Genomic DNA, 24,862 nt, shown 5'->3' on the forward strand with positions numbered 1-24,862 from the left:
AGACAATGAATCTAAGGTTTGTATGTTTCCTTTTATTAAGCAGTAGTAGAATTATTCAGTACTGAACTGTATGACGCAGTGGTCCAGAGGCTGTCTCTACTCCAGAAACATGCACATGGGCTGCATTTGAAGGGAGGAAAAGTCAGCTCAGGACATGGAATGGCAAAAGAAGATGAGAAACATACCGAAGGAAACAGCTGGAGGTAGCAGCTTCTGTACCACCAGCTCCCCTTACTGCTGGCTGCATACAGGGACAGCTTTGGCTACAAGTACAGAAAGACAACATATGCTACCATTTCTCAGCTCTTGCATGGATCCAACAAAAAACTCTCTATAGAGGCTCTCAGGAGAGCTGGACAACTGAAGGGAGGGAAAGCAAAAAATCTGAGTGATTTGATTGTACACATCAGAGAGAGACCAAACCACTCCCAATTAAGGGTATATGTGGTTTAGAGGCCTCCAGAAATATTGGATGGACTGAGGCAGTAACAGCAAAAACACAGATAATGGATATGAGCCCAGTAACACTTAACATCGGCCTGACATGATGCCTACATGGAAATGTGTTCTCCATGCAGGAGGCAGGCACGCAAAACTAAAACTATGGCAATGCCACACTGATCTTCTAAAAAAATGTTTCCGATATGTAAAGATACAGAAGAAAGAATGAATAAAATTTCATTTCTCATTACACCTCATACAAAGACATCCTTATATCTAAAGAACTATAAAGGAAAAAGTACAACATCTTACACCAAACTGACTGGAAATAAGCCAGGCTGATTCATGAATTCCAGTTAAATTATAGAAGACAATGGATTAAAACGCTATAAAGAAATGCTCAGATGAGTCACCTAAACACCGTAACTGCTGTACAAACATTACAAAACATGAAAGAGAAGAAGGAAATACTCTACGAATAATAAGAAAAAAGAATATATTAAAAAAATGTCAAAAATGCCAGCAGCAAAACAAGTCCCAACAAAGAAAAAATTCTTCACCAATGAAATAACACGGAAAAAAAAAGTAGAGGGTTTTATGACTAATTAGAGAAAATATTAAGGAAATAAAGATTAGAGTCTGGGTCAAGAACACAGCGTCGGAGGAGCTGCATGTAGGTGAGGTTCTCGTGCGTGTTGGGGTCGAAGAAGCCCTTGGTGTCGTCGCTGGGGTCGGAGAGGATCTGGTTCATCTGCTGGTCAAAGTAGCCGCGCTTGTAGGCAGCCTCGACGGGGAGGCGGTGGCTGTGCACGGGGTCGATGATGCCGCCGGTGGCGATCTGGGCCTCGAGCAGGCGGATGCCGTGCTCCTTGACGATGAGCTCCTTCTTCATGGCCTGGAAGAGGGAGATCTGGTCGCCGGTGTAGGGGTCGGTGTAGCCCGTCACGGCCCTCTCGGCCGACAGCAGCTTCTCGTGCAGCTCGCTGCCCACCAGCCCGGCCGAGACGGCCTCGTCCACGGAGAGCTTCTGGTTGCTGAGCGGGTCGACGAGGAAGCCGGTGGCAGCCTGCGCCTCCAGCAGCACCAGGGCCGTGCCCTGCCTCAGGATGCCCTTCCACATGGCCTGGTAGATGCTCATCTTCTCCATCTTGGCCGGGTCGGCCTTGGACGGCACCAGCACGCCGGCGATGCAGCCCGTGCCGTCCAGGTAGCGCTTGACGGAGGCCATTTCCGTCACCTGCTGCACCGTCTTGGAGCCCTGCACCAGGTCGGCCAGCGTGTCCTTGTCGATGATGCCCGAGTCCAGCAGGTCCGAGGCGGTCACCTGCCGCCTGAGGCCTGTGAATTTCACCTTGCTGCTCTGCTCCACCGCCTCCTGGATGAGCACGCTGAGGAGCCTCGCCAGCTCGTCCAGCGCCAGGCTGCCGTCGCGCACCTTCCCCAGCAGCTCCTGCCTCTTCGCCTCGGACACGTACTTGGAGAAGAGGAGCTCCCACAGGGAGACCTTCCTGCCGTGGAAGCCGCCCGCCGAGACCTCGACGGTGTGGGACGTCAGGGCCCGCTCCAGCTCCAGCTCCCGTTCTTGCTCCCGCTCGCGCTCGTGCTCGCGCTCGCGCTCCCGCCGGGAGCCCGCGGCCTCGCCGTTCTCAGCCGGCGGCGGGGCCTCCCGCTGCGTGGGCTTGCGGGCCAGGGCGGCGCCGTGGCCCTGGCCCTCAGCCCCGCTGATGATGGCGGTGAGGAGGGTGATCATCTCGGAGATGGCCAGCGTCCCCGCCTTGTACTTGCGCAGGAGGTCCTGGCGCCGGTGCTCGGGGATGTAGCGAGAGAAGAGGAGCTCCCAGACGGTGACGCTCTGGCCCTGGAAGAGCCCCACGCTGACGGTGGTGCGGGCAGCCTGCAGGGCTTTGCGGGCGTCCTCGCTCAGCTGGTAGAGCACCGAGCCCTTGTCCATCAGCTGCAGCATGAGCAGCCCCGTGTCCGGGTCGGGCACGCAGCGGCGCAGGAGCTGCATGTAGGTGAGGTTCTCGTGCGTGTTGGGGTCGAAGAAGCCCTTGGTGTCGTCGCTGGGGTCGGAGAGGATCTGGTTCATCTGCTGGTCAAAGTAGCCGCGCTTGTAGGCAGCCTCGACGGGGAGGCGGTGGCTGTGCACGGGGTCGATGATGCCGCCGGTGGCGATCTGGGCCTCGAGCAGGCGGATGCCGTGCTCCTTGACGATGAGCTCCTTCTTCATGGCCTGGAAGAGGGAGATCTGGTCGCCGGTGTAGGGGTCGGTGTAGCCCGTCACGGCCCTCTCGGCCGACAGCAGCTTCTCGTGCAGCTCGCTGCCCACCAGCCCGGCCGAGACGGCCTCGTCCACGGAGAGCTTCTGGTTGCTGAGCGGGTCGACGAGGAAGCCGGTGGCAGCCTGCGCCTCCAGCAGCACCAGGGCCGTGCCCTGCCTCAGGATGCCCTTCCACATGGCCTGGTAGATGCTCATCTTCTCCATCTTGGCCGGGTCGGCCTTGGACGGCACCAGCACGCCGGCGATGCAGCCCGTGCCGTCCAGGTAGCGCTTGACGGAGGCCATTTCCGTCACCTGCTGCACCGTCTTGGAGCCCTGCACCAGGTCGGCCAGCGTGTCCTTGTCGATGATGCCCGAGTCCAGCAGGTCCGAGGCGGTCACCTGCCGCCTGAGGCCCGTGAATTTCACCTTGCTGCTCTGCTCCACCGCCTCCTGGATGAGGACGCTGAGGAGCCTCGCCAGCTCGTCCAGCGCCAGGCTGCCGTCGCGCACCTTCCCCAGCAGCTCCTGCCTCTTCGCCTCGGACACGTACTTGGAGAAGAGGAGCTCCCACAGGGAGACCTTCCTGCCGTGGAAGCCGCCCGCCGAGACCTCGACGGTGTGGGACGTCAGGGCCCGCTCCAGCTCCAGCTCCCGTTCTTGCTCCCGCTCGCGCTCGCGCTCGCGCTCGCGCTCCCGCCGGGAGCCCGCGGCCTCGCCGTTCTCAGCCGGCGGCGGGGCCTCCCGCTGCGTGGGCTTGCGGGCCAGGGCGGCGCCGTGGCCCTGGCCCTCGGCCCCGCTGATGATGGCGGTGAGGAGGGTGATCATCTCGGAGATGGCCAGCGTCCCCGCCTTGTACTTGCGCAGGAGGTCCTGGCGCCGGTGCTCGGGGATGTAGCGAGAGAAGAGGAGCTCCCAGACGGTGACGCTCTGGCCCTGGAAGAGCCCCACGCTGACGGTGGTGCGGGCAGCCTGCAGGGCTTTGCGGGCGTCCTCGCTCAGCTGGTAGAGCACCGAGCCCTTGTCCATCAGCTGCAGCATGAGCAGCCCCGTGTCCGGGTCGGGCACGCAGCGGCGCAGGAGCTGCATGTAGGTGAGGTTCTCGTGCGTGTTGGGGTCGAAGAAGCCCTTGGTGTCGTCGCTGGGGTCGGAGAGGATCTGGTTCATCTGCTGGTCAAAGTAGCCGCGCTTGTAGGCAGCCTCGACGGGGAGGCGGTGGCTGTGCACGGGGTCGATGATGCCGCCGGTGGCGATCTGGGCCTCGAGCAGGCGGATGCCGTGCTCCTTGACGATGAGCTCCTTCTTCATGGCCTGGAAGAGGGAGATCTGGTCGCCGGTGTAGGGGTCGGTGTAGCCCGTCACGGCCCTCTCGGCCGACAGCAGCTTCTCGTGCAGCTCGCTGCCCACCAGCCCGGCCGAGACGGCCTCGTCCACGGAGAGCTTCTGGTTGCTGAGCGGGTCGACGAGGAAGCCGGTGGCAGCCTGCGCCTCCAGCAGCACCAGGGCCGTGCCCTGCCTCAGGATGCCCTTCCACATGGCCTGGTAGATGCTCATCTTCTCCATCTTGGCCGGGTCGGCCTTGGACGGCACCAGCACGCCGGCGATGCAGCCCGTGCCGTCCAGGTAGCGCTTGACGGAGGCCATTTCCGTCACCTGCTGCACCGTCTTGGAGCCCTGCACCAGGTCGGCCAGCGTGTCCTTGTCGATGATGCCCGAGTCCAGCAGGTCCGAGGCGGTCACCTGCCGCCTGAGGCCCGTGAATTTCACCTTGCTGCTCTGCTCCACCGCCTCCTGGATGAGCACGCTGAGGAGCCTCGCCAGCTCGTCCAGCGCCAGGCTGCCGTCGCGCACCTTCCCCAGCAGCTCCTGCCTCTTCGCCTCGGACACGTACTTGGAGAAGAGGAGCTCCCACAGGGAGACCTTCCTGCCGTGGAAGCCGCCCGCCGAGACCTCGACGGTGTGGGACGTCAGGGCCCGCTCCAGCTCCAGCTCCCGTTCTTGCTCCCGCTCGCGCTCGTGCTCGCGCTCGCGCTCCCGCCAGGAGCCCGCGGCCTCGCCGTTCTCAGCCGGCGGCGGGGCCTCCCGCTGCGTGGGCTTGCGGGCCAGGGCGGCGCCGTGGCCCTGGCCCTCGGCCCCGCTGATGATGGCGGTGAGGAGGGTGATCATCTCGGAGATGGCCAGCGTCCCCGCCTTGTACTTGCGCAGGAGGTCCTGGCGCCGGTGCTCGGGGATGTAGCGAGAGAAGAGGAGCTCCCAGACGGTGACGCTCTGGCCCTGGAAGAGCCCCACGCTGACGGTGGTGCGGGCAGCCTGCAGGGCTTTGCGGGCGTCCTCGCTCAGCTGGTAGAGCACCGAGCCCTTGTCCATCAGCTGCAGCATGAGCAGCCCCGTGTCCGGGTCGGGCACGCAGCGGCGCAGGAGCTGCATGTAGGTGAGGTTCTCGTGCGTGTTGGGGTCGAAGAAGCCCTTGGTGTCGTCGCTGGGGTCGGAGAGGATCTGGTTCATCTGCTGGTCAAAGTAGCCGCGCTTGTAGGCAGCCTCGACGGGGAGGCGGTGGCTGTGCACGGGGTCGATGATGCCGCCGGTGGCGATCTGGGCCTCGAGCAGGCGGATGCCGTGCTCCTTGACGATGAGCTCCTTCTTCATGGCCTGGAAGAGGGAGATCTGGTCGCCGGTGTAGGGGTCGGTGTAGCCCGTCACGGCCCTCTCGGCCGACAGCAGCTTCTCGTGCAGCTCGCTGCCCACCAGCCCGGCCGAGACGGCCTCGTCCACGGAGAGCTTCTGGTTGCTGAGCGGGTCGACGAGGAAGCCGGTGGCAGCCTGCGCCTCCAGCAGCACCAGGGCCGTGCCCTGCCTCAGGATGCCCTTCCACATGGCCTGGTAGATGCTCATCTTCTCCATCTTGGCCGGGTCGGCCTTGGACGGCACCAGCACGCCGGCGATGCAGCCCGTGCCGTCCAGGTAGCGCTTGACGGAGGCCATTTCCGTCACCTGCTGCACCGTCTTGGAGCCCTGCACCAGGTCGGCCAGCGTGTCCTTGTCGATGATGCCCGAGTCCAGCAGGTCCGAGGCGGTCACCTGCCGCCTGAGGCCCGTGAATTTCACCTTGCTGCTCTGCTCCACCGCCTCCTGGATGAGCACGCTGAGGAGCCTCGCCAGCTCGTCCAGCGCCAGGCTGCCGTCGCGCACCTTCCCCAGCAGCTCCTGCCTCTTCGCCTCGGACACGTACTTGGAGAAGAGGAGCTCCCACAGGGAGACCTTCCTGCCGTGGAAGCCGCCCGCCGAGACCTCGACGGTGTGGGACGTCAGGGCCCGCTCCAGCTCCAGCTCCCGTTCTTGCTCCCGCTCGCGCTCGCGCTCGCGCTCCCGCCGGGAGCCCGCGGCCTCGCCGTTCTCAGCCGGCGGCGGGGCCTCCCGCTGCGTGGGCTTGCGGGCCAGGGCGGCGCCGTGGCCCTGGCCCTCGGCCCCGCTGATGATGGCGGTGAGGAGGGTGATCATCTCGGAGATGGCCAGCGTCCCCGCCTTGTACTTGCGCAGGAGGTCCTGGCGCCGGTGCTCGGGGATGTAGCGAGAGAAGAGGAGCTCCCAGACGGTGACGCTCTGGCCCTGGAAGAGCCCCACGCTGACGGTGGTGCGGGCAGCCTGCAGGGCTTTGCGGGCGTCCTCGCTCAGCTGGTAGAGCACCGAGCCCTTGTCCATCAGCTGCAGCATGAGCAGCCCCGTGTCCGGGTCGGGCACGCAGCGGCGCAGGAGCTGCATGTAGGTGAGGTTCTCGTGCGTGTTGGGGTCGAAGAAGCCCTTGGTGTCGTCGCTGGGGTCGGAGAGGATCTGGTTCATCTGCTGGTCAAAGTAGCCGCGCTTGTAGGCAGCCTCGACGGGGAGGCGGTGGCTGTGCACGGGGTCGATGATGCCGCCGGTGGCGATCTGGGCCTCGAGCAGGCGGATGCCGTGCTCCTTGACGATGAGCTCCTTCTTCATGGCCTGGAAGAGGGAGATCTGGTCGCCGGTGTAGGGGTCGGTGTAGCCCGTCACGGCCCTCTCGGCCGACAGCAGCTTCTCGTGCAGCTCGCTGCCCACCAGCCCGGCCGAGACGGCCTCGTCCACGGAGAGCTTCTGGTTGCTGAGCGGGTCGACGAGGAAGCCGGTGGCAGCCTGCGCCTCCAGCAGCACCAGGGCCGTGCCCTGCCTCAGGATGCCCTTCCACATGGCCTGGTAGATGCTCATCTTCTCCATCTTGGCCGGGTCGGCCTTGGACGGCACCAGCACGCCGGCGATGCAGCCCGTGCCGTCCAGGTAGCGCTTGACGGAGGCCATTTCCGTCACCTGCTGCACCGTCTTGGAGCCCTGCACCAGGTCGGCCAGCGTGTCCTTGTCGATGATGCCCGAGTCCAGCAGGTCCGAGGCGGTCACCTGCCGCCTGAGGCCCGTGAATTTCACCTTGCTGCTCTGCTCCACCGCCTCCTGGATGAGGACGCTGAGGAGCCTCGCCAGCTCGTCCAGCGCCAGGCTGCCGTCGCGCACCTTCCCCAGCAGCTCCTGCCTCTTCGCCTCGGACACGTACTTGGAGAAGAGGAGCTCCCACAGGGAGACCTTCCTGCCGTGGAAGCCGCCCGCCGAGACCTCGACGGTGTGGGACGTCAGGGCCCGCTCCAGCTCCAGCTCCCGTTCTTGCTCCCGCTCGCGCTCGCGCTCGCGCTCCCGCCGGGAGCCCGCGGCCTCGCCGTTCTCAGCCGGCGGCGGGGCCTCCCGCTGCGTGGGCTTGCGGGCCAGGGCGGCGCCGTGGCCCTGGCCCTCGGCCCCGCTGATGATGGCGGTGAGGAGGGTGATCATCTCGGAGATGGCCAGCGTCCCCGCCTTGTACTTGCGCAGGAGGTCCTGGCGCCGGTGCTCGGGGATGTAGCGAGAGAAGAGGAGCTCCCAGACGGTGACGCTCTGGCCCTGGAAGAGCCCCACGCTGACGGTGGTGCGGGCAGCCTGCAGGGCTTTGCGGGCGTCCTCGCTCAGCTGGTAGAGCACCGAGCCCTTGTCCATCAGCTGCAGCATGAGCAGCCCCGTGTCCGGGTCGGGCACGCAGCGGCGCAGGAGCTGCATGTAGGTGAGGTTCTCGTGCGTGTTGGGGTCGAAGAAGCCCTTGGTGTCGTCGCTGGGGTCGGAGAGGATCTGGTTCATCTGCTGGTCAAAGTAGCCGCGCTTGTAGGCAGCCTCGACGGGGAGGCGGTGGCTGTGCACGGGGTCGATGATGCCGCCGGTGGCGATCTGGGCCTCGAGCAGGCGGATGCCGTGCTCCTTGACGATGAGCTCCTTCTTCATGGCCTGGAAGAGGGAGATCTGGTCGCCGGTGTAGGGGTCGGTGTAGCCCGTCACGGCCCTCTCGGCCGACAGCAGCTTCTCGTGCAGCTCGCTGCCCACCAGCCCGGCCGAGACGGCCTCGTCCACGGAGAGCTTCTGGTTGCTGAGCGGGTCGACGAGGAAGCCGGTGGCAGCCTGCGCCTCCAGCAGCACCAGGGCCGTGCCCTGCCTCAGGATGCCCTTCCACATGGCCTGGTAGATGCTCATCTTCTCCATCTTGGCCGGGTCGGCCTTGGACGGCACCAGCACGCCGGCGATGCAGCCCGTGCCGTCCAGGTAGCGCTTGACGGAGGCCATTTCCGTCACCTGCTGCACCGTCTTGGAGCCCTGCACCAGGTCGGCCAGCGTGTCCTTGTCGATGATGCCCGAGTCCAGCAGGTCCGAGGCGGTCACCTGCCGCCTGAGGCCTGTGAATTTCACCTTGCTGCTCTGCTCCACCGCCTCCTGGATGAGCACGCTGAGGAGCCTCGCCAGCTCGTCCAGCGCCAGGCTGCCGTCGCGCACCTTCCCCAGCAGCTCCTGCCTCTTCGCCTCGGACACGTACTTGGAGAAGAGGAGCTCCCACAGGGAGACCTTCCTGCCGTGGAAGCCGCCCGCCGAGACCTCGACGGTGTGGGACGTCAGGGCCCGCTCCAGCTCCAGCTCCCGTTCTTGCTCGCGCTCGCGCTCGCGCTCGCGCTCCCGCCGGGAGCCCGCGGCCTCGCCGTTCTCAGCCGGCGGCGGGGCCTCCCGCTGCGTGGGCTTGCGGGCCAGGGCGGCGCCGTGGCCCTGGCCCTCGGCCCCGCTGATGATGGCGGTGAGGAGGGTGATCATCTCGGAGATGGCCAGCGTCCCCGCCTTGTACTTGCGCAGGAGGTCCTGGCGCCGGTGCTCGGGGATGTAGCGAGAGAAGAGGAGCTCCCAGACGGTGACGCTCTGGCCCTGGAAGAGCCCCACGCTGACGGTGGTGCGGGCAGCCTGCAGGGCTTTGCGGGCGTCCTCGCTCAGCTGGTAGAGCACCGAGCCCTTGTCCATCAGCTGCAGCATGAGCAGCCCCGTGTCCGGGTCGGGCACGCAGCGGCGCAGGAGCTGCATGTAGGTGAGGTTCTCGTGCGTGTTGGGGTCGAAGAAGCCCTTGGTGTCGTCGCTGGGGTCGGAGAGGATCTGGTTCATCTGCTGGTCAAAGTAGCCGCGCTTGTAGGCAGCCTCGACGGGGAGGCGGTGGCTGTGCACGGGGTCGATGATGCCGCCGGTGGCGATCTGGGCCTCGAGCAGGCGGATGCCGTGCTCCTTGACGATGAGCTCCTTCTTCATGGCCTGGAAGAGGGAGATCTGGTCGCCGGTGTAGGGGTCGGTGTAGCCCGTCACGGCCCTCTCGGCCGACAGCAGCTTCTCGTGCAGCTCGCTGCCCACCAGCCCGGCCGAGACGGCCTCGTCCACGGAGAGCTTCTGGTTGCTGAGCGGGTCGACGAGGAAGCCGGTGGCAGCCTGCGCCTCCAGCAGCACCAGGGCCGTGCCCTGCCTCAGGATGCCCTTCCACATGGCCTGGTAGATGCTCATCTTCTCCATCTTGGCCGGGTCGGCCTTGGACGGCACCAGCACGCCGGCGATGCAGCCCGTGCCGTCCAGGTAGCGCTTGACGGAGGCCATTTCCGTCACCTGCTGCACCGTCTTGGAGCCCTGCACCAGGTCGGCCAGCGTGTCCTTGTCGATGATGCCCGAGTCCAGCAGGTCCGAGGCGGTCACCTGCCGCCTGAGGCCCGTGAATTTCACCTTGCTGCTCTGCTCCACCGCCTCCTGGATGAGCACGCTGAGGAGCCTCGCCAGCTCGTCCAGCGCCAGGCTGCCGTCGCGCACCTTCCCCAGCAGCTCCTGCCTCTTCGCCTCGGACACGTACTTGGAGAAGAGGAGCTCCCACAGGGAGACCTTCCTGCCGTGGAAGCCGCCCGCCGAGACCTCGACGGTGTGGGACGTCAGGGCCCGCTCCAGCTCCAGCTCCCGTTCTTGCTCCCGCTCGCGCTCGCGCTCGCGCTCCCGCCGGGAGCCCGCGGCCTCGCCGTTCTCAGCCGGCGGCGGGGCCTCCCGCTGCGTGGGCTTGCGGGCCAGGGCGGCGCCGTGGCCCTGGCCCTCGGCCCCGCTGATGATGGCGGTGAGGAGGGTGATCATCTCGGAGATGGCCAGCGTCCCCGCCTTGTACTTGCGCAGGAGGTCCTGGCGCCGGTGCTCGGGGATGTAGCGAGAGAAGAGGAGCTCCCAGACGGTGACGCTCTGGCCCTGGAAGAGCCCCACGCTGACGGTGGTGCGGGCAGCCTGCAGGGCTTTGCGGGCGTCCTCGCTCAGCTGGTAGAGCACCGAGCCCTTGTCCATCAGCTGCAGCATGAGCAGCCCCGTGTCCGGGTCGGGCACGCAGCGGCGCAGGAGCTGCATGTAGGTGAGGTTCTCGTGCGTGTTGGGGTCGAAGAAGCCCTTGGTGTCGTCGCTGGGGTCGGAGAGGATCTGGTTCATCTGCTGGTCAAAGTAGCCGCGCTTGTAGGCAGCCTCGACGGGGAGGCGGTGGCTGTGCACGGGGTCGATGATGCCGCCGGTGGCGATCTGGGCCTCGAGCAGGCGGATGCCGTGCTCCTTGACGATGAGCTCCTTCTTCATGGCCTGGAAGAGGGACATCTTCTGTCCTGTGCATGGGTGTGTGTAGCCCGTCACAGCTTTTTCTGCACAAAGAAGTTTCTTCTGCAATTCACTGCCCACCAGCCCTGTCGTGACAGCTTCATCCACTGATATCTTTTTATTTTTGACTGGGTCTATGATGAAGCCTGTGGCAGCCTGTGCCTCCAGCAGCACTAGTGCTGTCCCTGGCCTCAGGATGCCCTTCCACATGGCCTGGTAGATGCTCATCTTCTCCATCTTGGTGGGGTCAGCCCTGGATGGCACAAGCACACCAGCAATGCTTCCAGTTCCCTCAAGGTATCTTCTCACATTATCCATTTGCGCTATTTCTTGTGCTGTTTCCTTTCCTTCCTGGAGTTTCTGCATAGTTTCTTCTGTGATTATCTCTGCACTGAGAAGTTCTGATGCTGTAATTTGTTGTCTTATTCCTTGGAACCAAACATCACTTCTGTCCTCCTCTTTTTCTTTAATGATATTTAGTATTGTTTCAATGATTCTTTGTATAATGTGGTGGGATTCCTCTTTATATTTTTTCACCAGTTCTTTTCTTTTCTCTTCTGTGATGTACTCAGAACAGAGAAGTTCCCAGAGTGATATTTCATTCCCTTTGTATTTTCCAACAGACACTTGTACCTTTGTTGATATTAGGGCTTGTTTTGTTTGCTCATCAATGTAGAAATAGTCATCTTCCTTCTCCATGACCTGCAGCATGTACAGTCCAGTATCTCTGTCTTTGGAACATCTTTGCAGGAGCTGACTGTAACTTATTTTCTCATGAGTATTTGGATCTATGAAACCTTTGCTGCCATGATCTGGATCAGAAAGCAGGAGAAACGTATCGCCATCCAAGTAGCCCCTCCGGTAGGCCACATTTACAGGGATGCGGTGGCTGTGCACAGGGTCGATGATGCCACCAGTGGCAATCTGGGCCTCAAGAAGGCGGATGCCGTGCTCCTTCATTATTATCTTATTCATTATGGCCTGGAAGAGGGATATTTTAGTGCCTGTCTGGGGATCTGCATATCCTGTCACAGCTTTCTCTGCTGACAGGAGCTTCTCGTGCAACTCGCTGCCCACCAACTTGGCCAAGATGGCCTCGTCCACGGAGAGCTTCTTATTTGTCAGTGGATCAACAATGAAGCCGGTGGCAGCCTGCGCCTCCAGCAGCCCCAGTGCACATTGCTCTGAGAGCAGACCCCTCTTCAGGGCCTGGTAGATGCTCATTGTCTCTTTCCTTGATGGAAGTAGAACTCCTGCGATGCATCCGGTGCCATCCAGGTACCTTTTTACCGTGTCCTTCTTTGTGAGGCTATGAAGCGAGAGACTTCCATCCTGCAGCTGATCCAGGGTCTTCTTGTCAATTATCTCAGAGTTAAACAATTCTGACACTGACACCTCACCTCGGAGTCCTTTGACCTTGAGGGCTTCTGCTTTTTGCTCCGTATCCTCAATTGTTTTGAGGATGAGAGCTATAAGGTTTTCCAGAGTTAGAGTTTTACATTTATATTGCTTCACTAGTTCTTTCCTTTTCTGCTCGGAGATGTAATGGGAACAGAGAATTTCCCAGACAGAAACTGTTTGGTCCTTGAATTTTCCAACTGTCACTTTAATGGGCTTTGAGTGCAAAACCTGTTTTGTCAATTCATCTATGTAGAAGTACCTTCCCCCTTCTTGGACAACTTGTAGCATGTACAACCCAGTCTCTGAATCTTGGACACATCTCTCCAGGAGCTGCATGTAGGTGAGGTTCTCGTGCGTGTTGGGGTCGAAGAAGCCCTTGGTGTCATCACTGGGGTCGGAGAGGATCCGGTTCATCTCCTCATCGAAGTAGCCGCGCTTGTAGGCCACTTCCACGGGGAGGCGGTGGCTGTGCACGGGGTCGATGATGCCGCCGGTGGCGATCTGGGCCTCGAGCAGGCGGATGCCGTGGCTCTTCACTATCAGTCCTTGGTTCATGGCTTCAAATAGGGACATTGGTGCTTTTGTGTAGGGGTCAATGTAGCCTGTCACAGCTCTTTCTGCACAGAGTAGCTTTTCAAAAATCTCACACCCAATTAGACCTGCCTTAAATGCTTCCTCCACTGAAAATTTCTTGTTTTTCTCTGGGTCAATGATGTAGCCGGTAGCAGCCTGTGCCTCCAGCAACACCAGTGCTGTCCCCGGCCTCAGAATGCCCTTCCTCATGGCCTGGTAGATGCTCATCTTCTCATTGCTTGGCTGTATAAGGACCCCTGCTATGAAATTGCTGCCCTCCAAGTATCTGCGGACAGAGTCCATTTCAGTGACTTCTTTAACTGTTTTCTTCCCCTGGTTGAGCTCATCGAGGGTTTTTTTGTCTATCAGTTGAGATTGGAAGAGATCACTGGCAGACACTCTTTTCCGCAGACCTTTGAATGCAAACTTCTTTCCTTGCACCTCAGTTTCTTTGATGATTTTCATGACAATCATTATGATTTCATGCAGCACTTCGGTATTTTCATCTTTGTACTTTTGCACCAGCTCTCTTCTTTTTCTGTCTGAGATGTATTCAGAGTTGAGAAGGTCCCAGACTGACACTGTCTGTCCTTTGAACCGTCCTATGTTGACACAGACAGTCACAGATTTCAGCATCTCCATGGTTTGTTCATCCACACAGAACATTGCATTTTCCGACAGGGGAAGGAACCAGAGGCCTGTCTCAGCCTCATAAATGCACCTGTCCTTCAGCTGCTGGTAGGTCACGTTCTCCTTTGTATTTGGATCAAAAAAGATTTTGGTGCTGTCATTCAGCTGGGTGAGGTTTTGGTTTAAGTCCTCATCATAGAAGCCGTACCTGTATGCAGCCTGGAGTGGAAGGTGATGATGGTGAATAGGATCGATGACTCCTCCTGTGGCCAGCTGGGCCTCTAGCAAAGGAATGGCTTCACCCAGAGGAATGAGCTCTTTCCTGACCGCCTGGCACAGGGAGATGGAGCTCCCTGTGTAGGGGTCTGTGTAGCCAGTCACTGCCCTCTCAGCTAGGAGAAGCTTCTCAGTGAGCTCCTCACCAACAACAGCTGCTCTCACAGCATCCCTCACGCTGAGTCTCTGGTTTGTTGCTGGGTCAGTTAGGTACCCTGTGGCTGCCTGAGCTTCCAGCAGCTTCAGAGCAGCCCCAGGGAGGAGGAGATTGTTTTTCATGGCATTGTAAAAACTCATCTTCTTTTTGGATGCCTGTATGATTACCCCGGCTATGCTGCCTGTGCCCTGCAAGTACCTCTTCACACTCTCCATTTCAGCCACTTCCTCGGGAGTTCTTATGCCCTGAGCTAGTTCTTCAAACATCTTCTCAGTAATGATGCCAGCCTCCAGCAACCAGACTGCAGGGACACTTCCCTGCAAGCCCTGGAAGGTGATGTGGGTGCAGGCTTTCATCTCCATCTCCCTTACCAGTCTGAGCACAAGAGCTACCAACTGCTGCAGGGACAGTTCCTTAGCACGGAACCTCTCCACAAAGTCACTCCTCTGCTCGTCAGTGAAATACCCAGAGTGGATTAGCTCCCAGAGGGAGACCCCTTTTTCCTTCACCATAGTTTCCTTGAAAAGCTGTTGGATTTGTTCATCTGTGTAGACAGGAACTGCTGTCTGTGGTAGAGGCAGCAAGTGGAAGCCAGAGATCTCATCCTTCTGGCAGCGCTCGATGAGCTCAGCGTAGGTCACGGTCTCTTTGCTGTCTGGGACACAGAAGGCTCTGTTGTTGTCACTGGGCTTAGAAAGGGCCTTGCTTGTGTCCTCATCCAGGCACCCTCGCTTTTGGGCAGCTTCTATGGGGAGATGGTGGCCACATGTTGGGTCAATGATGCCCCCTGTAGCCATCTGCACCTCCATCAGCTGCATGGCCTGTTTGTCAGTGATCAGGCCCTTCTTCATAGCCTGGAAGAGAGGTATCTTCTTGCCTGTGAAAGGATCCTTATAGCCTGACACAGCCCCTTCTGCTTGCTGCAGCTTCTCATGGACTTCTGGCCCAATGACTCCTTCCTTGACGGCGTCATCCACGCAGAGTTTCTGGTTGTTCACTGGGTCAATGATAAAGCCTGTGGCAGCCTGGGCCTCTAGGAGTGGTAGGGCTACTCCAGGTACCATGATGTTCTGTTTCATGGCCTCATAAATGCTTATCCTCTGGTTTGATGGCTGGAGTACAATCCCCCCGATGCTGCCAGAGCCATAGAGGTATCTTCTGACAGAGTCCATGCGCAGGACTTCCTCTGGTGTGACGGATCCCTCCAACACCTTCTCAAACAGGGCCCTGTCAATGATGCCCGTGTCCATCAGGTGATAAGCGCTGATGCTGCCTCTCATGGCTGGGAACTTGATGGGGGCCCATTTTTTGATTTCCTCCTCTAGCATGATCCGGATTTGCTCCAGGGTGAGCTTCCTCAGCCGGTAGTGGTTGAAGATCTCTCGGCGCCTCCCCTCGCTGAAGTACTCGGAGTTCAGCAGGTCCCACACCGAGACCTTCTCCCCGCGTAAGCGCCCAAACCTGACAGGCATCCAGGAGTTCCTGAACAGCTGCCTGGTGGCGTCGTCAATGAACTGGCTCTTCCTGCTGTTCAGAGGAAGGAGGCAGAGCCCGGTGGACGGCTCTGTGATGCACTTCTCTTTCAGCTGCAGGTAGGTGAGGTTCTCGTGCGTGTTGGGGTCGAAGAAGCCCTTGGTGTCATCGCTGGGGTCAGACAGGATTACATTCATCTTCTTGTCGAAGTAGCCGCGCTTGTAGGCCACCTCCACGGGGATGCGGTGGCTATTGACAGGGTCGATGATGCCTCCGGTGGCGATCTGGGCCTCGAGCAGGCGGATAGCGTGCTCCTTGACAATGAGCTCCTTCTTCATGGCCTGGAAGAGGGAGATCTTGGTCCCTGAGTAAGGATCTCTGTAGCCAGTGACTGATTTCTCTGCAGTCAGTAGCTTGTCATAAACATCTGGACCAATGACATTTGCTTGTAAAGCCTCATCTACAGAATAGCTTTTGTTGGCAGCTGGGTCAATGATAAATCCGGTGGCAGCCTGTGCCTCCAGGAGGATCAGTGATGTTCCTGGCCGTAAAAATCCTTTCCTCTTTGCCTGGTAGATGCTCATCTTCTCCTGGGAGTCAGGAAGCAGCAACCCAGCAATGCTACCCGTCCCTTGCAGGTACTTCTTGACAGTGTCCATGCTGACAACTTCTTTGGCTGATGTTTCTCCTTCCTTCAGTTTCTTAAACAAATCTTTGTTGATGATTTCAGAGCTCAGGAGCTGGTCAGCTGTCACGCGACCCCTCAGTCCTTCAAAGGTGACATTGGCAGTGGAAGCCATTTCTTCAATGGTGACACTGACTGCCTTGGCCAATTGTTGCATAGAGAGAGTCCCTGCAAGGTACTGCTGGGTGAGAGCAGCTCTTTGCTCACTCTGGATGTAGTCTGAGAAGAGGAGTTTCCAGAGAGACACTGATTTTCCTTTGAATTTACCTAAAGTAATGGGTACCTTTGTGTTTTCCAGAGCCGTTTGGGTCTTGTGGTCAAAGAAGACAGGGGTTCCCTTGGGTCCTTCTCCACTGTCTCCACTAAGTGGCAGCAGGAGGAGCCCTGTGTTGGGATCAGTGACACATCGCTTTAGCAGGTCTGCATAGGTCAGCTTCTCCTTGGAGTTGGGGTCAAAGAACCCTTTCAGTTCATCAGCAGGACTGGAGAGGAGCTGTCTTGTGGTCTCATCCAAGTATCCCCACTTGCAAGCTGTCTCTGTGGGGACACGGAAGTGCCGGCCCGGAGCAATGATGCCCCCTGTAGCCATCTGAGCCTCCAGAAGGAAAATGCCGTGGTCCCTGGGGATGAAGGCCTTCCTGACGGCTTGGAACAGGGAGAGCATTTCCCCAGTGTAGGGGTCCCTGTACCCAGTGATGGTCCTCTCAGCTGAAGACAGTTTCTCATGAAGCTCTGGGCCGATGAGGCCAATCCTGACAGCCTCATCAACAGAGAAGGTTTTGTTCTTTATGGGGTCTGTCAGGCTGCCAGTGGAGGCCTGGACTTGCAGGAGTGTCAGAGCAGTGCCAGGCAGGAGGAGATGCTCTCTCAGGGCCTGGTAAAGGCTTTTCCGCTCACCAGAAGGCAGGACAACACCAGCGATGCTCCTTGTCCCACGCAGGAACTGCTGGACAGAGTCACTCTCTGCTACCTCCTGGGCAGAAACTCTTCCCTCCTCAAGACCTCTGAACGTGTCGGGGCTGATGATGCCAGCCTCCAGCAGATCCCTGCTGCTCACCCTTCCTCCCAGCCCTGCGAATGTGATTTGCAGGGGCAAGAGGAGGAAGCCTGAGGCTGGATCAACAACACACCTCTTCATAAGCTCCATGTAGGTGACCCTCTCCATAGTACTGGGGTCGAGGAACCCTTTGCTGTCCTCATTGCTGGGGTCAGAGAAGAGCTGCCTCATCTCTTCATCTAAATATCCCCTCTCACAGGCAACGTCTGCTGGGAGCCGGCAGCCTGTGTCTGGGTCAATGACGCCTCCGGTTGCCATCTGGGCCTCTAGCAGCCGGGCTCCTTGCTCTCTCCCAATCAGGTCCTTCTGGATTGCCTGGTAGAGGGAGATTTTCTCTTCTGTGTAGGGATCCACAAAGCCAGTGGCAGCTTTCTCTGCAGAGAGCAGCTTCTCCTTCAGCTCCAGCCCCACCAACCCCAGGTGCACAGCTTCTGCTACGGAGACGTGCCTGTTCTTCACCGGGTCAGCAATGAAGCCCATGGCTGCCTGGGCCTCCAGAAGAAAGAGCGCCGGATCCAAGCTCAGAAGATGTTCTCTGGTGGCATCATAAAAGCTCATTATCTTCTTCAAAGCCTCTACATACACCCCGGCAATGCTGCCAGGTACCTCTGAAGGCTCACTAGCAGCATCCATTGCTGCCACATCCCCGCCAGCTGCTTTCTGTTTGCAAGGCAGTGTGCCCTGGCAGCAGTGGTTTGTTCCTGGCACATCTTCCTGGTGAGAGATGGGGGCAGCGTGGCCATTCACTGCTGGCTTGCTCGCCATCCTTCCTCTGCGCACTCCTTCCACAGCTTTCTGCAGAGATGGGAGAGAGAACGGGGAAGCTCACTGAGAAATCAACTCTTTTATGCTTTGTGGGCTAAATTGGGGAAAAAGGGAAAAGAAATATCACACAGGCAGTGGGAAGTAACAGCCAAAGGCAGAGCACATTTGAGGCAGTGTGCTTGTCCCTGCCCCTGGCGTGCAGAGCCAGTCCTGCCAGAGGCAAGCACACCACGGGTCCATACTGGATGCACTGGGATATCTTGATGTGCAAGAGAGATTGGGGCTCCACCTGTGGGGCCCGTGGGGCACTGGGCTGAGGCAGGTCCAGCTCCTGAGAGAAGAAAAGGCCCCACGAGCTGTAACGTGCATTTGGTCACCAGTCTGAGCAAGGCTTGTATCTGTTTTGTGTGGCACTTCAAAGGCCAGGAGGGCAGCTGGTGTGGGGCGAAGCACCAGGCCAGGGCAGCAGCCCCAAGGAGGACCTGTGCTCGTTGGGGTGCTGCTGGACGCGGCAATGGGACAAACAAGCCCCGAGGCAGCACGAACGGCTGCAGCCTCTGCCAGGGGCCGGTGGTCAGCCTGGTCAGCAGGGGCCGGAGCAGCCCCAGCAGAACCCCGGGGGGCCTTCGGTGCTGTGGGGTGGGCTGTCTGCCCTGCCTGGGGACAGACGGTGTGGGCAGAGGGGGCAGGAGGGAGCGGGGCCAAGGGAAGCAGCACAAGGAGAAGCTGGTGGGTGCCGCAGGCCACACTGGGAGCACATTAACCTGCAAGCCTGCCTGCACACTTGAAAAGCTGCTGGGCATGCTGGGATTGACCACAATACAGCCATTACACAGGCAAATAACCTGCCAGCAGGGAGGGGGAGGCTGTCAGGCACTGCGCTGTGCAAAACAGAGGGCTGGAGGGCGTGTGGAGAGCGACTTTTCACATGGGCAGATAGTGACAGGACGAGGGGGAACGGTTTTGAACTGAAAGAGAGGAACTTTAGATTAGACATTAGGAGGAAATTCTTTACTCAGAGGGTGGTGAGGCAGTGGAACAGGTTGCCCAGAGAAGTGGTGGATGTCCTGACCCTGGAAGTGCTCAAGGCCAGGCTGGATGGGGCTTTGAGCAACCTGGTCCCATGGGAGGTGTCCCTGCCCATGGCAGGGGGTGGAACTAGAGGACCTTTAAGGTCCCTTCCAACCCAAACCATGCTATGATTCTATGATCCTATCATTTCTTGCTAGGCTGGGGTTTTGCAGGGGTCTGGGAGCTGTGGTGAGGCACGGCCTGAGGGCCACACAGAGGAGCCTCAACGTCTGCAGCCTCTCACAGCTTCAGCCCCACGGCTGGGAGCCAGTTCTGCCGCAGGATTGAGGCACAAGGGACCGAGCACAAGGCGCTGCAGCAGGCAGACAGCAGCCGCTGGCCCGAGCTGCCACGGCCGAGCTGGCTGGGTGGTGGGGCTGGCGGGCTGCACTGCTCTGGGCTGCGAGGACACAGCCAGAGAGGGAACGGGAACGGGAACGGCAGCTCCTGGAGCCGTGCCCTGGGGCCCAGCACCCTCGCAGGCAGCAGTGGGGAGGAAGGCATGCCAGCCCCTGGGGAGCCGTGCCCTGTGCACCCACTGCAGTGGTCGCACCAAGCGGGGACAGCGAGGACCGGCTGCGTCTCAGCACCAGGGAGTGGATCCTGCCCTCAGCTCCCCGACCCACATCCACCAGAGTAAACACGGCAAGAGCGCAGAGCAGGGTGCCGTGCCCTTCCAACAGGCTCTGCGCTCCCGGCTCTGTGCCCCTGTGCCCCCTCCAGCTCTTCCCGCTCCCCCAGCACCTTTGCCTCGCTCCTGGCCGTGCTCCAGGCTCCGTCCCCACAGGAGAGGTCCCAGCAGGCTCCATCTGCCCGAGATGTCATCGCAGGCACTGCTGCACGGGCTCGGATCTGCCCAGGCAGTGCCGCCTGTTTGCAGTTTTGGGATTGCATCCAGCCGTGGCGCCGAGAGGTGGGGACAGCAGAGGGAAGGGCCGTCAGTGCTCCTGCCCCTGGGAAGGGCTGTCCTGGGACAGACAGGGCCAGGGGAGCAGGGACGTGGGGGGCTCTGCACGGTGAGGGGGCTGCTGCTTGGTGGGACAGGGGCAGTCGCTCTGTCCCGCACTCTGAGCCCTCTGCTCTGTCCCCTGGGTTCCTACGTGCTGGTGCCCTGTGCCCGGGGCACACTCGAAATGCAAAGGGGCTGGCAGCTCCTCACCACCTGCTTTGCCTGCACACTCCTGGAACCGTGCAGGGTTGTGAGAGCTTCTCCAGGCCCGCAGCCCTTTCCTGGCAGCGCTGCCAGGAGACAGGGAGGCACTCAGCTCAGCCACGCGCACTCAGGGGTGGGCAGTGCTGGTGCGGCTGTGGGGTCCGCAGAGCCCCACGCAGATCCCCGCAGGTCTCTGGTCAGAGCCAGACACCGGCACCAGGGTGCAGAGGGGATTTGGGCACTGCCACCCATCACAGGACAGCTCCCAGCAGGGTCAGGGGCTGGGGCAGAGACCCCCTGGGGCAGAGCTGGGGCTGCTGCTCCTCGGGGCTGTCCCCAGAGCAGCACGGGGAGGAGGCAGCGGGTGTGCAGGTGGAGGAAGGACGCTTCTCCCGGTAATCAGAAAGCGTCAGCCCCATGGAAACTTTTAGTAACTGGCTCTGCCTACAAAGCCAGGTCGATTCCTGGCTGCGTTTCAGGCGCTGGCATCCGCAGCCCTCCCTGAGGCCACAGTCTGTCCTAGCGTGGGCAGCCTCCCTGGCAGCGGTACTCGCTGCTCCGCACCTTTCTGGCTGCGTCAGGAAACGCGCTGGCTCTGGCGCAAGCCATGGCCTTAGATGGTACCTCAGGTCTGCTCATCCCCTTTGTGCCCCTGGAGCCGCTCGGCACAACCCCCTCGCCAGCGTGAGTCACGGCAGGGAGGCTTTGCCTCACACCCAGCGCGCGGGCGCATTCCAGCTACGCCTGCCCGGGTGCTCCACGGACGCCCCCTGCACATCCGCACAAACAGGGCTGGCGCCAGCTGGGGAGGGAGAGATGGGGAGAAGGGACAGGTTTTACTTGCAGGGTGGGGGGCTTGGTTTCGGGGAGGAGGTGTGCCTGCCGGGGGAGGCCCCAGAGCAGAGGGAAGGGAGCAGGGCTGTGGGTGGGAGCCCGGCAGGGTGGTGGAGAGAGCTGTGGGGTGGCCCCGGGTGGAAGGGGCTAACGCTGGGGGCATTTCAGGGGGAGGGAGAGCAACAGAGGAGTTTGCTGGGGCAGCGAGAGAGGGGCGATAGGAACAGGGAGAGGAGCTTGGGGGGTCCTTGCTTTGAATAGGACTGGGGGCAGCCCAGAACCCCTTTTGGGGCAGTGCCCATCTGGGGAGGGGCGCAGGGGACGCAGTCCCTGGTGGTGCCAGTGACCATTAGTGCAGGTGCCCGGAGCAGGTTCCACCGCAGCAAGCCCCCAGGGTCGCACCATGCCCACGTGGGGCAGTGCCCCAGCCCCACATATCCCCACCTCGCCGGGCACCGTGTCACGATGCCTGCCACGCACTGCCCCAACGCCTGCCCCATCCTCAGCACCTGCCGCCCCTACGAGCCTCGCCGTGCCTGCTGGAGCCCCAGGGCAGCGGGAGCTTTAACCAGGAGCCATCCTCCCAGGAGGTTCCTGACCCCGACCCACTCCTGGGCATGCCAGGGGCAGGGGTCAGCATCCTCCCGCTGTGCTCGGGGCTGGCGGTGCCGTGCCGTAGCGCCGTGCGGCTGTTGCCCTATGCCCACTGTCACCTGGCCGCTGCCCAGTGCAAGTGCAGGCAGTGCCGCATTCCTCGCATGCCTGAGACCTGCGCGAGGGCCTCCGGCTGCCGCGGCTCCTGGCACAGCCCCACGGTGCCCCGCTGGGCCCCTCTGCTCCGGACCTCTCCTACCTGCCCACGGTGGTCGCAGGACGGGTCCGCCCGGCAGGTGCCCGCAGTCCCGCTGCTTTCACCGCTGCTTCCTGCCGGGGACTGGAGCGCGTTTAAAACCTTTCCCTTCCCCGCCCCTGGGGATGACACACCAGCCCAGCCCTGTGCCATAAGCTCATGGATCAGCCCTCCCCATGGCTCCCTCCATGCCCAACGCCCCCCTTGCCGTGGTCTGGCTGCACATGGCCCCGCTGGGCTGCGTCCCTGCGCCCCATCACCGCAGCCTGCCCTGTGCCCTTTGGGCAGGAGTGGGCCGGGCTCTGAGCAGGGCAAGGGGCACGCGGGTCCCCAGCTGGCCACGATGCCCATCGGTGGTCCTGTTCCACAGGCAACCACCTGTTTGGGCAGTGCCCTCTGTGGAAGAGGAGGGAGAAATGGGGAGAGACAACAGGGCCTTTGTGCCTGCGCTGCTCTCATCTCCAGCAGCCTCTCCTCCTTTTCCCCATCTCGCAGCAGCCCCATAACCACCCCTGACCCCAGCAACTCTCCCACTGAACGCTAAAATGCCCCAGCACCTCATCCTGGTGGCAGCTCTCACCCAGCTCCCCTCCCATGGCAGCCCCTGTCGTCCCCATCACCCCGCGCATGCCTTGTGTCCGTCCCCTGCCGTGTGTCCGTCCCCTGCCCAGTTGGCCACAGCGGTGTGTCCACACCCTGGGCTGCAGCTGCAGGGCTGACAGACCCCAGCTTCCAGCTGGCACCAAGGCAGCTGAGGAGGGAGTGGGGGACCCCCATTCCTGCCCCCCCAATGTTGCACTCATCCTGTTTTCCAACATGGATGTGCAGGTGGAGCCCGCACTGCCCCAAACATGCCCAAGCCACCCTACTGCTGCCTGAGTCACCCGTGCACCCCTCCTCTGCCTCCGTCACCAGCCCCACACCTTTCCCCGGACCCCGCTCCCAGCCCCACACCCAGCTCCCCATCTCCACCCTGTGCACCCCTGCTCCTATCACCGGGGCCACGGGTGCTTGGTGGGCCCCAAAATAATCAGGCACCAGCCACGGGGAGGTGGGCCTCTGGGGAGCTGAGCGCTGCGGGGTCACGCTGCAGCGCCGTCCTGGTGCCAGCCCTGCGCCGTGCCGGGGAGGACGGATACGTGCTGCTTGGGCAAGGTGTTTATGGTGTGTAGGAGTGTGTTGTCTGGAGAGCTGCCGGTATCCAGGCGCGGGGCTGGATGGGCGAGCTCCTGGCACAGCGTGGTCCAGCAGGCACATGGAGATGGCTCCTGCTGTGGGTCCCCATGCCAGCAGCGCTGCACCCCACGCGGAGACAGCCCCGTGCTTGGTGTAGCCGTGTGCCCACGCAGGGACCCGCTCCATGCCCGCTGCCTGAGCAGTGCAGAGCCCAGTGCTCCGGGACTGCAAACACCCTCGGGCCCACCCTGGGCAGCAGAACTGTGGCACCAAGAGAGGGGCTGGCCCAGGTGCCATTGGCAGGCGATGCCCCACAGCTGGGGGTGATGTCCAAACGGGGCAGCACCAGCAGTGGATGCAGTTTCCCCCTGGCAGGGCCAGCAGCCAGTGCCGTAGCTGTCCCCTGTTACAGTGGTACATGGGGAGGAGGCTGTGTGCCAAAAACCAGCGTGGGTTTCCAATGGCCACATGGGCATTGCCAGTGACTGTTGCAGAGGTTTCACTCCCAGGAGGAGCCCAGGAGCCTTAATCCAAAGGCAAACAGTGATGAGTGCTTGGCTCTGCAGAGGGATCAGCACCAACATGTTGGAGTGGTGCCGTCACCGCAGAGCTTCCCGCAGGCGAGGCTGACCCGCTGGCCTCTAGTGGGGTCCTGGGCCCATCCACGGCCTCCCCAAGGCTGTGCTGCCCTCGGCTGGGAGCAAGGATGGTCCCATGGCTGCAGCAGGGCCAGGCACGGTGCACGGGGGCCAGGACAGCAAGACACATTCTTGCCAGGGGCCAGGCAGCCGAAGGAGATCATCCCCTTGCTTTCCTGAAGAGGAACTGTGCTGGGCTGTGCTAGGTTGTTCTGCTGCTACGCCTGCCGACAATGTTTTGCTTTTGCTTTTTTGGGCACGCTGCCCAAACGCAGGGGAAAGCATCTGGTTACGGTAATTAGCAGTAATGTGTGGTTGCAATTCATGCGTATGCATTTGAACTAACCGTCTGTGGCTTAACCAAAACATCTTAGCTGCTAACAAAGAAAAGGGCTCAAACCAGCCAGGGCACCTCTCCCGGCCCATGGGCGGCTGTGGCTCAGTCTGGAGGATTCTGTTCGCTCCCAGGAGCCGCAGTGAATCCCCTGCTCCCCGGGCTGCTGAGCCAGACGGGCTGCAGAGAGAGGCTTGCTGGGGGCAACGGGAAGCTCATGGGCAGCCCAGAGGCGCGCACATGGGGATGTGGATGCTCAGCGGTGCAGGAATGATCCCAGGGTGGCCAGGACCCCCTCAGCTGGTGGGGATAGCTGAAGGAGACCGCCACGGCAGGCTGGTGGGCACGGCGGGGAGGGTGCTGCAGCAAGGGAGCAGTGCTGGAGGTGCTCAGCCAGCACCACGCTGTGTGCCCCATGGGGCCACCTCTCCTGAGGCTGCCAGGCTGTGCTGGCCAGCTGCAGGGAGCGTGGCCCCACAAGGGCAACACCAGCACGGGCAGTGCAGCTGGGACAGGCTGGGATGGGGCGAGGTGTGCAGGAGCTGGCCCGTGCCCAGCTGGGACGCGGTGGGGCTCAAGCCAGACGCTGAGCTCAGCACCAGGAGGTATCTGCTGCGGCTCTGCTGCCAGGTACCTGCACTCACACATACGAAAACTGCCTTGTGCAGGAAGGTGAGAGTGGGGGGATCACACACACATGCCCATGAAAGTGGCGCACACACGGGCTTGCACATGCACTGGCCCCAGCTCAGGAGCAGGGCTGGCACGCAGACATTGACCCCGGCATTACCAAAGCCACCAAAAGCTGTCCTGTCAGCTGCTGTCCCCAATATGCCACTGCCTCCAGCCCCAGGGGCATTCTGTCCCTGTGCCTGGCCATTTGCAGGATCAGGATGGGGCCCAGGGATGTGATCTGGCTCCGTCTGGGGCTGTGCGGGGTGCGCAGGGCGAGCACACGGGGCTGAACCCTGCTCCTGGGGTTCCCACAGCCAGGGCAGGCACCGGGGCGGTTGGGGAACAGGGCAGCATCCCCATGGCCCTCCGTGGGGACCCGCTGGTGGTAGGGCTGCTCCACCACACGAGGAGGGCCCCACAA

At 61.1% G+C, this 24,862-nt stretch overlaps 1 protein-coding gene across 2 annotated transcripts; it reads right to left on the bottom strand.

The window, feature by feature from the left end:
• Positions 1-12: 12 nt before the first annotated feature.
• On the bottom strand, positions 13-21,727 carry EPPK1 (epiplakin 1). Of its 2 annotated transcripts, none has more exons than XM_072034143.1 (2): positions 21,622-21,727; positions 13-17,740 (listed from the first exon to the last, which is right to left on the bottom strand). In XM_072034143.1, the coding sequence occupies exon 2, from the start codon at positions 17,708-17,710 to the stop codon at positions 1,043-1,045; it is 16,668 nt and encodes a 5,555-aa protein (XP_071890244.1). In that variant the 5' UTR covers positions 17,711-17,740; positions 21,622-21,727; the 3' UTR covers positions 13-1,042. The 2 variants fall into 2 exon arrangements, with proteins under 2 accessions (XP_071890244.1, XP_071890243.1); XM_072034142.1 differs by lacking the exon at positions 21,622-21,727 and adding an exon at positions 19,526-19,621.
• Between the last annotated feature and the right edge of the window lie 3,135 nt (positions 21,728-24,862).

This window comes from Anas platyrhynchos, chromosome 2 (genome assembly GCF_047663525.1).
Source record: "Anas platyrhynchos isolate ZD024472 breed Pekin duck chromosome 2, IASCAAS_PekinDuck_T2T, whole genome shotgun sequence".
Lineage (NCBI taxonomy): Eukaryota > Metazoa > Chordata > Aves > Anseriformes > Anatidae > Anas > Anas platyrhynchos.

Coding starts and splice junctions, on each gene's coding strand:
- EPPK1 (XM_072034142.1), bottom strand. CDS start 19,606: ATGACATCTCGGGCAGATGGAGCCTGCTGGGACCTCTCCTGTGGGGAC. Junction 17,741..19,525: donor CGGCCAGGAGCGAGGCAAAG/GTGCTGGGGGAG, acceptor CCATCTCTGCAG/AAAGCTGTGGAAGGAGTGCG.